The sequence below is a fragment of the Podarcis gaigeae genome, assembly GCF_964106915.1.
Source record: "Podarcis gaigeae genome assembly, chromosome: 1".
NCBI classification, from domain to species: Eukaryota; Metazoa; Chordata; class Lepidosauria; order Squamata; family Lacertidae; genus Podarcis; species Podarcis gaigeae.
Window position 1 is genome coordinate 23,349,387 of NC_139678.1, and position 13,118 is coordinate 23,362,504.

The 13,118-nt window shown below is 43.5% G+C and overlaps 1 protein-coding gene across 5 annotated transcripts in view; it reads left to right on the forward strand.

Annotated features, from left to right (window-relative positions):
* TTC7B (tetratricopeptide repeat domain 7B) overlaps positions 1-13,118 on the forward strand; it is a 110,536-nt gene that overhangs the window by 29,112 nt on the left and 68,306 nt on the right. For all 5 annotated transcript variants that reach the window (XM_083732861.1, XM_083732862.1, XM_083732865.1 and 2 more), the window contains 2 exons: positions 9,123-9,201; positions 11,728-11,900. In XM_083732861.1, coding sequence (XP_083588987.1) covers positions 9,123-9,201; positions 11,728-11,900 — 252 coding nt within the window. The remainder of the gene's footprint in view (positions 1-9,122; positions 9,202-11,727; positions 11,901-13,118) is intronic.

The window sequence follows — 13,118 nt, forward strand, 5'->3', positions numbered from 1 at the left end:
AGCCCGAGCTTCCCCCGACCCCAGCCCCCAGAACAGGCAACTCTCCGCAAGCCCAGCGCGCTCAGTGCGCCCAGGCTTCAGCATGCAGGCAACTCTTCGCAAGCCGCGGGAGCCCAATGTGGGCTCCCACGGCTTGTGGAGAGCTGCGCGAAGCCTGGAGAGCGAGAGGGGTCGGTGCACACCAAACCCTCTCGCTCTCCAGGCTTCAGTGAAAGCCTGCATTCGCCCCATAGGACGCACACACATTTCCCCTTCATTTTTGGAGGGGAAAAAGTGCGTCCTATAGGGCGAAAAATACGGTACATGGTGAACAGATTGCTGTTCCTCCCTCTAAAGATTTCACAGGGTGATTTGCACTTCTATCATCACAAGTGACATCTCTCTTTCTTTGTTTCCCAACATTCCCTGTCATTTTACTGTTGAAAATTATGGTTATCTCAAAGTGTGATCCTTTACAACCTTGGTTTGCAAACTTATTTTGAACTTGTTTCAGTCCATGATTTATGGGGAATCCTGGTTTGTGTTAACCAGAATTTATGTTGGTACACATGCAGCGACCTGGTTTGCATGTGGCAGCCATGGTTGCAAGGAGGAGTCAAACCATGAGCTCGGTTTGGATGGCCTGCTAACGAAACCTTGGCTTAGCCCCTGGCAGCACATCAGCGCAGCACCAGGGGATGAGTGTAGCAATCACTATCACCTCTTCAGGAACCCACACAGTTACATGTTCATGTTAAGCCATGGTTTGGCTAAGCATGAACTGAGCCACTGTGAAGCAATGTTTAATGCTGGAGAGGGAGGGAGGATATTACTCCAGAGACGGGAGGAGGAAAGGAAAAGGAACAAGTGTACTATGGCTGGTTCCCAGTTTGCAAGCTGTTAGAGCTGCGGATGGCATGGACCCTGTACCAGACCTGTCTTGGCCCTCTTGAACTTGCTCCTTCATTCTAACCTTTTGAAAAATGTCCGAAGGCACTTCCGTTTTCCTAGGGTTTTTAGGGGACTCGTTAATTCCAATTCAGCACATCATTTCTTCCTGTACTCACTTTTCTCTGTTCTGTATTCACTGTGGTTTTCACTGTGGAATTGCATTTTGAGAGCTTATATATATTTATTGAAGTTTGTAAAATGCCCTAAACACCAATTTAAGTATTTTTAATTTAAATGTTAATGCTCCACCATATAGCCTGTAATAGAGTGGCAAGTCCATGACAGTACTACATAGAGCAATCTTGTTTCCTTTTTCCAGCTAATCAGCTGCCAATAAGAGGTTGCAGGCTGTTTTTTGTTTTTGTTTTTTGTTTGTAAATGGCAAGGTGGTAAATCTTTGCAATTTTGGTGAAAGCTTTCTGACTCTTTTGTAATTAATACAGATTAAGGCTAGAAGTGGCTCTCAGCCCATTGCTCTGATTGCCTACTTGCATCTTCTATGTGCCATTGCTGCTGCTTTTCCAACTTAGAAGCTTCCAAGTTTGAAAGGCACTGCTTTGTTTGAGGTGCCGAAGTCTTCTCAGGGTCTCACTTTAGCGTACAAAGGCATCAGAGCTGCCATCACCCTGCTTTTCAAAGAGGCTCTCCAAAAGCACTTAGGCTCAAGTGATTCTGGGGGGACAAAATTACTTCTCAAGGAACTCAATCTCTGTGATATGAGACAATGTGGTCGGTGCGTAGGGCTAGGCTGTAGAATTCAACTATTTTAGACAAGGGTAAATTTATGAAGAGAGAGAGAGTTTACAGGCATTTGAAAGATGGAAAAGGAGACGCTGCTTTTAATGGGATTGAATGTGTCCTTGAATAATGCCTCTTGCTTGCCTGATGGAGGATGGAGAAATGGTTTATGTGTAGAAAGCTCTGACTTTTGTGAGTCTCGACTGTAGCCTGCTCTAGAAAGGGAACAGTGGCATCCATACTCTGCCCATTTTTACCTGTGGTCTTGCGTGCTGCTGAAACGTGCCCCCCGCCTCCCGTGAAGGTTGCTCACAAGGAAATGTGGTCCTTGGCTGAAAAAGAAGGTTCCCTGCCCCTTCTCTGTCAGTTATGTGCCCCCATTGCAGAGAAATCCTAAACCAGCCCTAGAAAGGAAACACAACAGCTTGTTTTCCTTTCAAGAGGAGATCTAGCTAGTTCACACCATTTCCCTCTCTTTAAAACAAAAACACATAAAATGGATGGCAAATGCATGTTTCCATTGACTGGGTGGAAAGGGTGTTTCATGCAATCGAGGGCAGAATTGACAAACCGGACTAATGAGGTTACAAGGTCAAATGTCCAATCCAAGGAGAGAATTACCCTGCTACGCCAATTCCTTTTGTATACGTGACTGTAGACAATTTTCAGGAAGTTTGCAGGATGGAAAAATGGGGAAGCATTTGTAGATATCTTTATGTGAGGTGAAGTATGTGGAACAATCAGACATCTGGACAAGCAGGTGGTGGTTGTTCTTTAAAATGAAGTTGTTGACCAAATCTAAGGTTTAGGTTCCACCACTGCACCCAACACAAACACGCACTGTAATGTTTTGCTGAGTACAGTGGTACCTCGGGTTAAGAACTTAATTCGTTCCAGAGGTCCGTTCTTAACCTGAAACTGTTCTTAACCTGAAGCACCACTTTAGCTAATGGGGCCTCCCGCTGCCACCGCGCCACCAGAGCACGATTTCTGTTCTCATCCTGAAGCAAAATTCTTAACCCGAGGTACTATTTCTGGGTTAGCAGAGTCTGTAACCTGAAGCGTCTGTAACCCGAGGTACCACTGTATACTACTTTCTGCCATATCAGTCCAGCACAGAGGTTGATCAGTTGTTACTTTCTCAGGTCAAGGAGCCTCCTGGATTAGAGGCATGTTGCGGGAGTTCATAATTCCTTGCATGCTGTATGCATTGCACTGTGACTTTTCATCCCCCTTTTCTTTCCATTTAAAACGAAAAGACAGGCTGCTCATGCGCAGTCCACATAATGCTGTGCTGTATATCCAGATCCACCCATTTAGCTGCGAGGAGCAGCTGCTCCTTTTCCAATGTCCACTGAGCCATTGGCAGATTACAAGTCCATCTCAATGGTTTATAAAAATGCCCTCTGGTCAGGACTTCCCCAGATTTAGATTGTTGTTGGTTGCCACGATCCCTTTCCTCAGCTTTGGAGGCAGAAGAAGAAGAAGAAGAAGAAGAAGAAGAAGAAGAAGAAGAGGAGTAGTAGTAGTTTGGATTTGATATCCCGCCTTTCACTCCCTTTAAGGAGTCTCAAAGCGGCTAACATTCTCCTTTCCCTTCCTCCCCCACAACAAACACCCCACTCTCAGTGGGGCTGAGAGACTTCAAAGAAGTGTGACTGGCCCAAGGTCACCCAGCAGCTGCATGTGGAGGAGCCGAGACGCGAACCTGGTTCCCCAGATTACGAGTCTACTGCTCTTAACCACTACACCAAACTGGCAGGGGTAACCCCCTGGCCTGCTTGTGATTCCAAGCCTGGAGGAATAGTGGAGGCTCAGAGCAGAGCTTTAGAAGTCCTGGGTGTTCCTTCAGAGTCAGAATGACTTCCTGGTGATCTCTGCCTGCCTCGCCAGGTCCAAACTCATGAGAGGGTGGAGGCTCGTCATATACAGGAGAAAGTATAGACACTCACCTTGCTGAGGGGCTTGTTGTGCTAAGCAAGGTGAGCATATCAGGACCCTTTGGTGATTTTGAAAACAAAAGCTGTATATTTGTGAAACTGTTAGATGGCTTTGGGTGGGATCCAGCTAATAAGTCCCCTTAGAGGAAGCCCTGTGCAATATTGAATTTTGCTTCATCGCGAAGGATGTACATTTGTATAGATGGTAACCTTGGAGGCATTTCTGAACTTCTAAACTCATGGGGTTATAAATCCTTTCTTTAAAGTTTAAACTCCCACTTTCACATTCTTGTTTCTAGGGTCCTACGTAAGCAGAGTGGGCCACTTTTCATTAGAAGTTGTGGAGCCTGGCAGTAAGTGAGCATGAAAACATGCAAACTGATTCACAGCTTCCTTTTAAATGGAAACTCTATTAGCAGGGAGTTTATCTGGTGAACCAGATTTCCTGAAAATTCCTGTACTAAAAACCTCTTAAAATGACCTTTGTCCCAGTTGTTACAGTAGTACATTTGTGACTGTGCTTTTTGCAAGCTTTGTGTAAGGAACAGGAATTGTATTATCACGAGAACAGCCCATGTTAAACCATGGTTTAAAACAGCCTATGTTTTAATTTGAATGAACAGTGCGCTGGTGCAAACTACTCAAAAGTTCCCATGGTGTTCCTCCCTTATCCTGCTGTTCCTGCTTTGCTACAAATGAAACAAGCCAGATACAGTGGCACCTCGGGTTACATACGCTTCAGGTTACAGACTCCGCTAACCCAGAAATAGTGCTTCCGGTTAAGAACTTTGCTTCAGGATGAGAATCACTCCTGGCATGGCAGCAACAGGAATCGGGAATGAGTGTCACAGGAACTTTTGAGCAGCGTGCATATTTCTTATTCACATTAAAACATTGTTTCGAACAGTGGTTTAATGTGACAGGCGAACCAGGCCAGTGTGATGTGACTCTTTAGAATACAATTATAGCTACACTCCACTTCTGTTGCCAGGGTACATTTAAAATGAAGTCTACTCTTCCTAAAATCCTCAAATCCAAAATATCTAAAAATACCGGCTGTGTGGGATGATAGCGCAGGATAGGGATGCAGTTTAGAGTACATTGATGTCCTGAAGCCAAATGTTTGATTCCAGAAGTCCCTTCTAAATTAGAGAATGTTTGTTCCTGTATACTAGTTTTCAGAATTATTATTTTTTTAACAATAAGCTCTGTTTCAATAGCCACTATGGCTGTCCATTTAAATAAAGTACTCTCACAGAACAATCCCTTTTGTGGCATGCTGATTCATATTTAAACCTTTTCAAAAATTGATAGTACATCTTACATAGTAAAGTAGTTGCATTAGTTCTTCATCACCAAAACCCTTTTGTTCCCTCTATGCCCCCGTAGTGATATGGAGCCTAGATGTGCCCCAAACTGGCATATAACCCCCTCCGTCCAATCCCAAAGCAGCTTGAGAGAGAGTGGCCCGGAGTTGTTGGTTGTCAGGGTAGAAGCAGCTGCAGAGTTGGTACCATGGCGCCCCTTTCCAAATAGGGCCTTTTATCTCAGCAGCATGGATAGTACTACAAGGTGTCTCCTTCCCGCACCACTCTGGCAATATCAGGAACCCCAGGTCTTTGCCAATGTTGCTCCTCCGAGAAGATGGGCCAGTTATGGTTCTGAAAGAAGCTATACCTTCCACGTGACCAGGAACCTGTGACGTAGCAGAGTAGCACAGGAAGGTGATATTGAGTCCCATCTCACTGAGGTAATATTGGAACCATCTATTATTATTATTATTATTATTATTATTATTATTATTATTATTTATTATTCCGCCCTTCATCCAAGGATCTATTCCAGCAACAACAATATGTGTTTGCATGGATCGTGTAGGGAGTCCGAGCTGAAATAAGAAAGATTTTTTGCAAGCCATTAGGAACATAGAAAGCTGCCTTTGACCAGCCCCTTAGCGTCATGGCTCGCCTACCTAATACGTTATCCTTTTTACCTGGAGATACCTGGGATTGAATCTGAGACATGCACAGCTCTGCTACTGAGCTAGGATCGATCCTTTATAAAAACAGTAGAAAACTAGAAGCTGCACTTTTGGTTTGGGTGCTTTTTAATTTTTATTTTGTTTAACATTCAAGAAGATATATAAGCCCGTATTTTGCAACTATTGCACACACACACACACACACACACACACACACAGCCATTATTATTATTATTAGTTGGGATCTAAGATAAGAAACTAACCTTCAGAATGGGGGACAGCTTACATTAGAGACCACTTTTGTTTAGATGGCAGTATTGAATTTTCCATATTGCTCATACACTGTTCGTTTAGCTATTGCCTGGGCTGAAATGACTAATGTTTTGTAAAACTGGATTTGGCGACTACTATCTCCGTACTTCTGCTTCGGTTTTCGGTTCTTTTGAACCCCTTGGTTTTCTGTTCCCTTTCCATAAACAGTGCCCAAAAGTTCAGACAGGAAGTTACAACAGACAGCAAGAGACAGTGTAGGTGAGAAGATGCTTAGCAGGTTAATTTCACTGTTTTATTGCTATTGTTAAGCGTGGAAGCATTTTGGTCTGATGATCTGCAGATGTTATGCTACTCTGCACTAGGACGTTTAATGAAGCAATTCAGAGACACTGCAGAAGAAAATATTGTAAGCCCTGACGCCATGCCAAAGTGCACTGCACTGCAAAATTATTGTTTTTATCCTGGCAAAAGTGCTGATTAACTAACTTGTGATGCATTTTAATCTTGCATCAGTGCACTGCCTGGGTCACAGGTGCCCTGGCACAATGTAAATCAGTATTTATTATGCTGGAGTGTAATTGTCTCAGCCAAATGGAGTCGATGTGCTGGACCATTAACTGATGCAAAAGTCTGCATTTCCTCCCCTGAATTACAAAACTGCACCATTTTGATATCTGCCTGGTTCGCGTAATAAAGATAGCCATCTTTATAATGCGAGAGTGTCTGAATTTTCATGTTTTGCACAAACATTAGAATTAGCATAGGGAATTTGCATAATTAGTTTGTTTCTTGATAACTCCAGGAAATACAATTTCCTTCTCTCATATCTTCTATTTGTGTCAATAGCATTTCCCCCCATCCTGCTTTTCTTCTCTCGTGTAATTCAGAGAAATTGCAGTGTTAAGTTACATCTTTATTTATGTTGATATATAAGGCATCCCTTCCACTGGCCCCCAAAACTCTTGGGCAGTTTTCCAAGGGATAATTTTCCTCCTTTTAAGCTTAGTGATAAAGGGAGTGTAAGAGAATTAATTGTGTTCTTGTCTGGAACATCCTGCTGAGAAGCAGGAAAACATCCCAGAAGTCTTTGCTTTACTAGAGGTCATTTTAGGTCATTTTTACAAAGAGGTACCTGGGGGTAGCAGAGCTTAACTTGCTGTGGGGCTAAAAAGAGCACAATGTGATGTTGATATAGGAGCTTCTAGGATGATCTTCTATTATCCAATGAGGAGAAGAATGCAGGGTGTGCATGTAACATCCACTTCTTTATTGATGCCAGTGAGGCAACGAGGAGAATCAACAAAAGCTGCAGTTTCAGTAAAAGAAAGGGGGAAGGTGGGGCGAGCGTTCGAAACTCCCATTGTTCTAGGTGCATTTTGTGACAGGGAATTTCATTAGTGCGTGCACTTTCTGAGCTCTGGGCACACAGTACTGCACCTAAGATTTCAGATTAAAACTGTAGAGTGGATGGAAAGGAGGACCTTTTTCTGCCTCCCCACTTCCAGCTACTCTCTGAAGACTGGAGAAGAGATCCTCTTAAGAATATTAGTGGGGCAGGCAGGGGAAGCATGGCTTTGTTTTTTGCAGTCTTCCGATGAGGACTAGACCATTTGAAAAATGAACGTAAAATTTTAGCTGCAGTTCATTCATTTTCAGCTTTGTATTCTTGTTGTAAAAGAAGCACACCTAGACATTCTGTTGTTGCGCCCATAACCTAGGTTTAAGGTGCCATTTAGTTCCTAGCTTTCATAACTCAGTTTCTAACTCTGGTGATGTGGTACTCAAGACCAACAAAAACATAGAGCTAGTTTTTTGCGCTCTCTACGCATGCAAGGATACTGAGCATGATTGGTTAATTGAAGGCTGCAATTCCATGCACATTTATTTGGAAGCAAGTTGTATGGAACAAAGTAGGCTTTAACTTCCAAGAAAATGAATATGAACTTGGTTGCAAGTATTAAGAACTTTCCATAAGCAGGGAAAGGCAACTATGAGTATTTTCCTAATTTGGGAATATTGTAGACATCAGTTAGCTGGAGGACATAAAAGAGGCATAGAACAATCATCAATATGAACTTCATGGATAATTTTGGTGATATATGATGACATTTTCTGGATTCTAGTGCTGGTGATGAGTTGAGTCTGCTACGAAGCCCATAATAATGAATATATAATATTTAGGATGATGATGCATTGCAATAAAGGAGGAACTTCACTTCCTTTTAAAAACTGATATGGGATTGTGTGTGTTAGAAGGGGGAAATGCTTTGTTTGAAAGGGGAAATGGTTTGTAAATTAGCAGGGGTGGGTACAGGATATTCTGTCATATACAGCTTCCATTTATGGATTGTTGTGAATCGTTCGAAGCACTGCAGAAGTCTTCACATTCTGACAAGCCAAACTTGAAGTTGTGTACTGCAGCTTTACTGCAAAGTCCAGTGTCCAAGTCTGCTGTCAATCCTGCTGTTTAATTTCATGTTACTGTTGCTCAGGTTTATTTGATCTTGGAGAAAAGGCTATTTTTATATGATTGAGACATGCACTTCTTGCGCTCATTCTGTCCCTCATTTATTTCCGTTTATTTAGCAGTAATGGGAATGCATTTTTTATGAGAGAAAAAATGACGAGAGGTTCATTCTCATTTTAAGAAAGAATAGTGAATTAAATTTTGTGGTATCCTTCTGTTCAACTTGCTACCTCTGTAAACCCTGTACTGTAAACCCTGTACTGCTGAAAATTAAAGTTGGTTGTCAAGTTGTTTTCAGAACAAGTGTATATTAAAGATATGCCATCCAGTTCTTTACTTTTCCATCTCAGCATTGTGGTTGCTTTACATTTCTGAGGGATGTGAGGGACTTTTGTTCAGCCCAGATTTATATTCTGGATTATCCTAGAAGAATAGCTGCAACAGCAGGAAGATAACAAACATTGCTTTGATGTCCAGTGACAAATTAATTGCAATCTGGGCATATCTGGGGTGCAGGCTGTGAAAGCTCAAATGTCAACAAACCACTTGGCCTTTCTTGTGTTAGTGTTTTTTACCTTCTCTGAAACATACATGTTATGTTTTGGATTTGAAGAAATAGTATTTTTTGTGATCCAGAGTAAAAAGTTACTTGATCTTTACAAAAGTGGATAAATCAACTTTAATAACTGGGTGGGCATTGGGGGGGATGGGACTGATGCTTCCTTATAAAGTATTAAATGTTAACGTATTAGCTGGAAATACTATTTCTGTGGAATTCTGTGTATACATACAGGAATTTGACAAGAGGAGTCGGTAGATTTAGAGAGATCCTACGAGCTGTTGAAACGAGAACTACACAAAATTTACGCATGGTAAGTTTTCATAACTACAATTAACTACAGATCGTTAAAAATTGATAATTAGTGATTTTTATAGTCTGCAGTTTTATACATTCCTGCTTGGGAGTAAGCCCCTATTGAACACATTGAAAAGTGGGGCTTTTCATAAGAATGCACTGTAGTAATATTTGATGTATTGCAGTGCAACGACCCTTGCTGTAACCAGCAGATAAAAATATTATTATGTTACAATTGGTGGTTAACATGCATGCCTATGCAAGCTTATAATAAAAGTGAACAATTCAGAGAAGAACCAGCATTTGACCAGCATTTGACCAGCATTTACTATTTAATAGAATTTTGACAAGTGGGACCTGCATTTATAAACTGTTAAGAGGCTCCATTTACAATCAGGTGGTACATAAATTTTGTTAAATTAAATAACCATGCAGTGTGAAGTGCTTCTGTTCATGTTTCTAGCCACGCCATTCCTTCACTCTCACCCCCTGACTTTCTGGGCCCTCCCAACAGCCACCTTTTCATGTACATTGAACGTTACATAAAAACATATGAAAAACCTTTTTAGGTTAGGCCAATGACCCATGTAGTTCAGCATTGGCCAACCAGGTGCCTATGGGAGGTCCATAAGCAGGACCTGGATGCAGTAACGCCCCCCCCCCCTTGCAATTCCCATACTAGGTGGAATTTTTCATAGCACTAAGGACAGGGGTCAGCAAACTTTTTTTTGGAGGGGGCTGGTTCACCGTCCCCCAGACCTAGTGATGGGGCCAGACTGCCCGTGCGGGAGCACACACACGGCGGAGGGGGCTTCTCTCTCCCCCTTCTCTCCCCCGGCCTACCTCCTCCACCACTCTGCCTGCAGTTGGGAGCCAGCTGTGGTGGTGGCGCCTCTCATTTTCAGGCCAGCTTTCCCAGGTGCCAGGTGCGGGGCTAGCAGGCACGCCAAACTCCTGCCCACAGCGCGGCCATGGGGAGAGGCTGGCGGGTGGCAAGGCTTCCTATCAAAGCCCAGACCCCTTCCTCTGCAGGGCGGGGGGAAGCCAGGAAGAGGGAGGGAGGAGGGAGGAGACGCCACTGCAGGGAGGGGGGGACTGCAAAAAATGGTGCCCCCAAAAGAGGGGGGAAATGGCAATTGCGCCGATCCAAACGGTGATTGCAGAACCGTTTGTGGGCCGGATCCAGAGGACAATTGGGCCGGATCTGGCCCACGGACCTTAGTTTGCCGACCCGTGACTACGGAGATTGTTCCGTCAGTGCAAGCATTTCTGCTTGCCTGACGGAACAATCTCCCCTCTCCTCCTTCTGTGTGTACCATTCTGGGGGTTCTCTTGAGCCTCCAAAGAGGATTTGGGGAGAGGTGGGGAGGAAGAAAGCCCTGTTGTGCTAGTGGAAGTCCTTGCAGTGGCTTCCACTATTGGAACAGGGTAGCTGAATCCAGCCAAGTGCCTCCAAAACTAGAATTGGAGCATAACCATTCATAGCCTCTGTGAATTCTCAGTGGCCTGCTTTTTGCCAGGAGGGGAGTGTTCCTGCTAAGTTTTTTGGTTTTGTTTGTATTTCTTTTAATCTTGAGGTTGTCCTACGCCTGTTGATAGTGTGACTACTATGAATGGACCTCTGGGCACAACTCTGGGGCCCCACACACCCCACGAGCTCCTGAACAGCCCTAGACATGCCCCAGAGGTGTTAGATATCTCCCATTTTGATGTTTAAAATTTATGAGCCCATGGCAGAAGTGGTGTGAGCTCAGCCAATGAGATTCCACCTTTGGGGTTCTGAGGCAAATGAGAGCAGGAAGTGGGTGGGATGTGGAGGCTTGGCCTGTTCCCTTGCTACTCAGATGGCCTCGGGAGCCCCACAACTCCAAAGCTGACATCTCATTGGCTGAACTTGCTGCCACTCTCCCCCTGTGGGAGTTAGGAAACGCATGGATCCTTGAGGATCTGGTCAGTGCAGCGCTTCACAATCACAATCCATCAGTCTTGCTTCACTTGCGAGCTTTGCTCACCCAGCTAGCTAACCAGGCACAGAGGGAGAAGTTCTGGGCCACCACTACGGACTCAAACGCGGGAAAGTTTAAAAAGGTAAGGTGGGAAAAGGATGGAGTGACCAGAGGATAGAATGGGGCCGTCCTCAAACCTGGCACCATCTCTACCCACATGTAGAGTGACCTCTTAGCTGTGTAAGGGTCCACACTCAGAGAATGAGCTACCTTTCATCAGCTGCTCTTTTAAACCTTGGTTGATTCTGTTGGGAACTTTGTTTTTGTTAGCCAGTTTCATTCTAATACGTATTACAGTGACATCTTATGTTATCTGAGTAAGACGGTATAGAACACGTTGAGCAAAGTGCAGTATGTTGATGGCACATTCCGTTGTTGTACCGAAGTTACGTGTTGCAATTTGCTTGTTTTGCTTCATGCTCGTAAGCATAATTTTACACAGTTTTACTTACGTCCCTACTGCTGCAGTCTGTTTTTTGTACACCCTTTTTTTGTACACCCTTAACTTCCGGGAAATTACTTTTCCTTGTTGACAGACAATAGCAAGGCAGCTAGCCGAAATCTTGCTACGAGGCATGTGTGAACAAAGTTACTGGAATCCATTGGACGACCCTCCTCACGAGTCACCCCTGAATGATCCCCTATGGAAAGGTGCAAATACTAAGAGTTATGCGCTTAGCAGAAGACCACGGGTGTACTCAGGAGAAAAGTAAGCTTTTTGTTTATGATAATGATTATCTTTTAATCCGTTACTATGAATTGCAACAGTATTGCTGATATATAAATTAGGCTGATAAAATGTAGGAATTCAACTCTTAAACTGTTCCAGTGCGCATATGAATGAAAGAATGGAGGAGAACAAAATCCATACAGCCCCATCAGAGGAAGCCTTGTGCAAGGACTTCCACTTGCGCAATGTGACTGTCTCATCTCTCCTCCTCCCCCCCCCCCCATCTCCTAGATTGGCTCTGGTAGATTGGGAGAAGAAGAAAAGAGTTTGGATTTGATATCCCACTTTATCACTACCTGAAGGAGTCTCAAAGCGGCTAACATTCTCCTTTCCCTTCCTCCCCCACAAAAAACACTCTGTGAGATGAGTGGGGCTGAGAGACTTCAGAGAAGTGTGACTAGCCCAGGTCACCCAGCAGCTGCATGTGGAGGAGCGGAGACGCAAACCCAATTCACCAGATTATGAGTCTACCGCTCTTAACCACTACACCACACTGGCTCCCCAGAACCACAGAACAACATACAGCAGGAAGGAGAGGGGGGTTGATCTGTCTGGCAAGCTGAAAGGCTTGTGCAGAGGGAACGACTGAAAGAGCACAGTGTTGAGTTACACCCAAAGTGCTTACGAAAAGGTGTCCAAGTTCAAAAAAAGAAAAGAAAAGCCGATGTGTAGCTGTATTTTTCTAGGCGTTGTTTCAGAACAGCGGGAGAGCAATTAAAATGACAATGCTTCCAGTCTCTTATTAGCGATAATGAAAACATTGAAATGTGTGTTTTAAAATATTTCACAGGAATAATTAGCAAAGCCATTCCAGAAACGATTCTTACAGTACAGAGACTGGACCTGTATTTATGTTGTTTTGAGCTGGGTGGAAATTTATCAAATGTAGAAACTTGCAGGGGAAAATTGGTTCTAAGCATTTCCCTTAGCTTTGGTCTGAAAGATTTCCCCGAGCATGTTTAAATGCACTCACTTGCATTTGCTATCATTTGGCACTTTGGACCTGGTAAGTGGAGTGAAATTTGTTTTATCTGACTTTTTTGATATACTGAATTATGCATAGAGTAGAATATTAGTGAAGCATTTCCTTAAAGGCGTAACAAAAGTAAATTCCCAGAAGAAGAAGAAATGTTCTTCTGTCTTCCTTTCCCTATTACATAAAGAAGTTTGTTTTCTATATTTAATACCTCTGAGGAT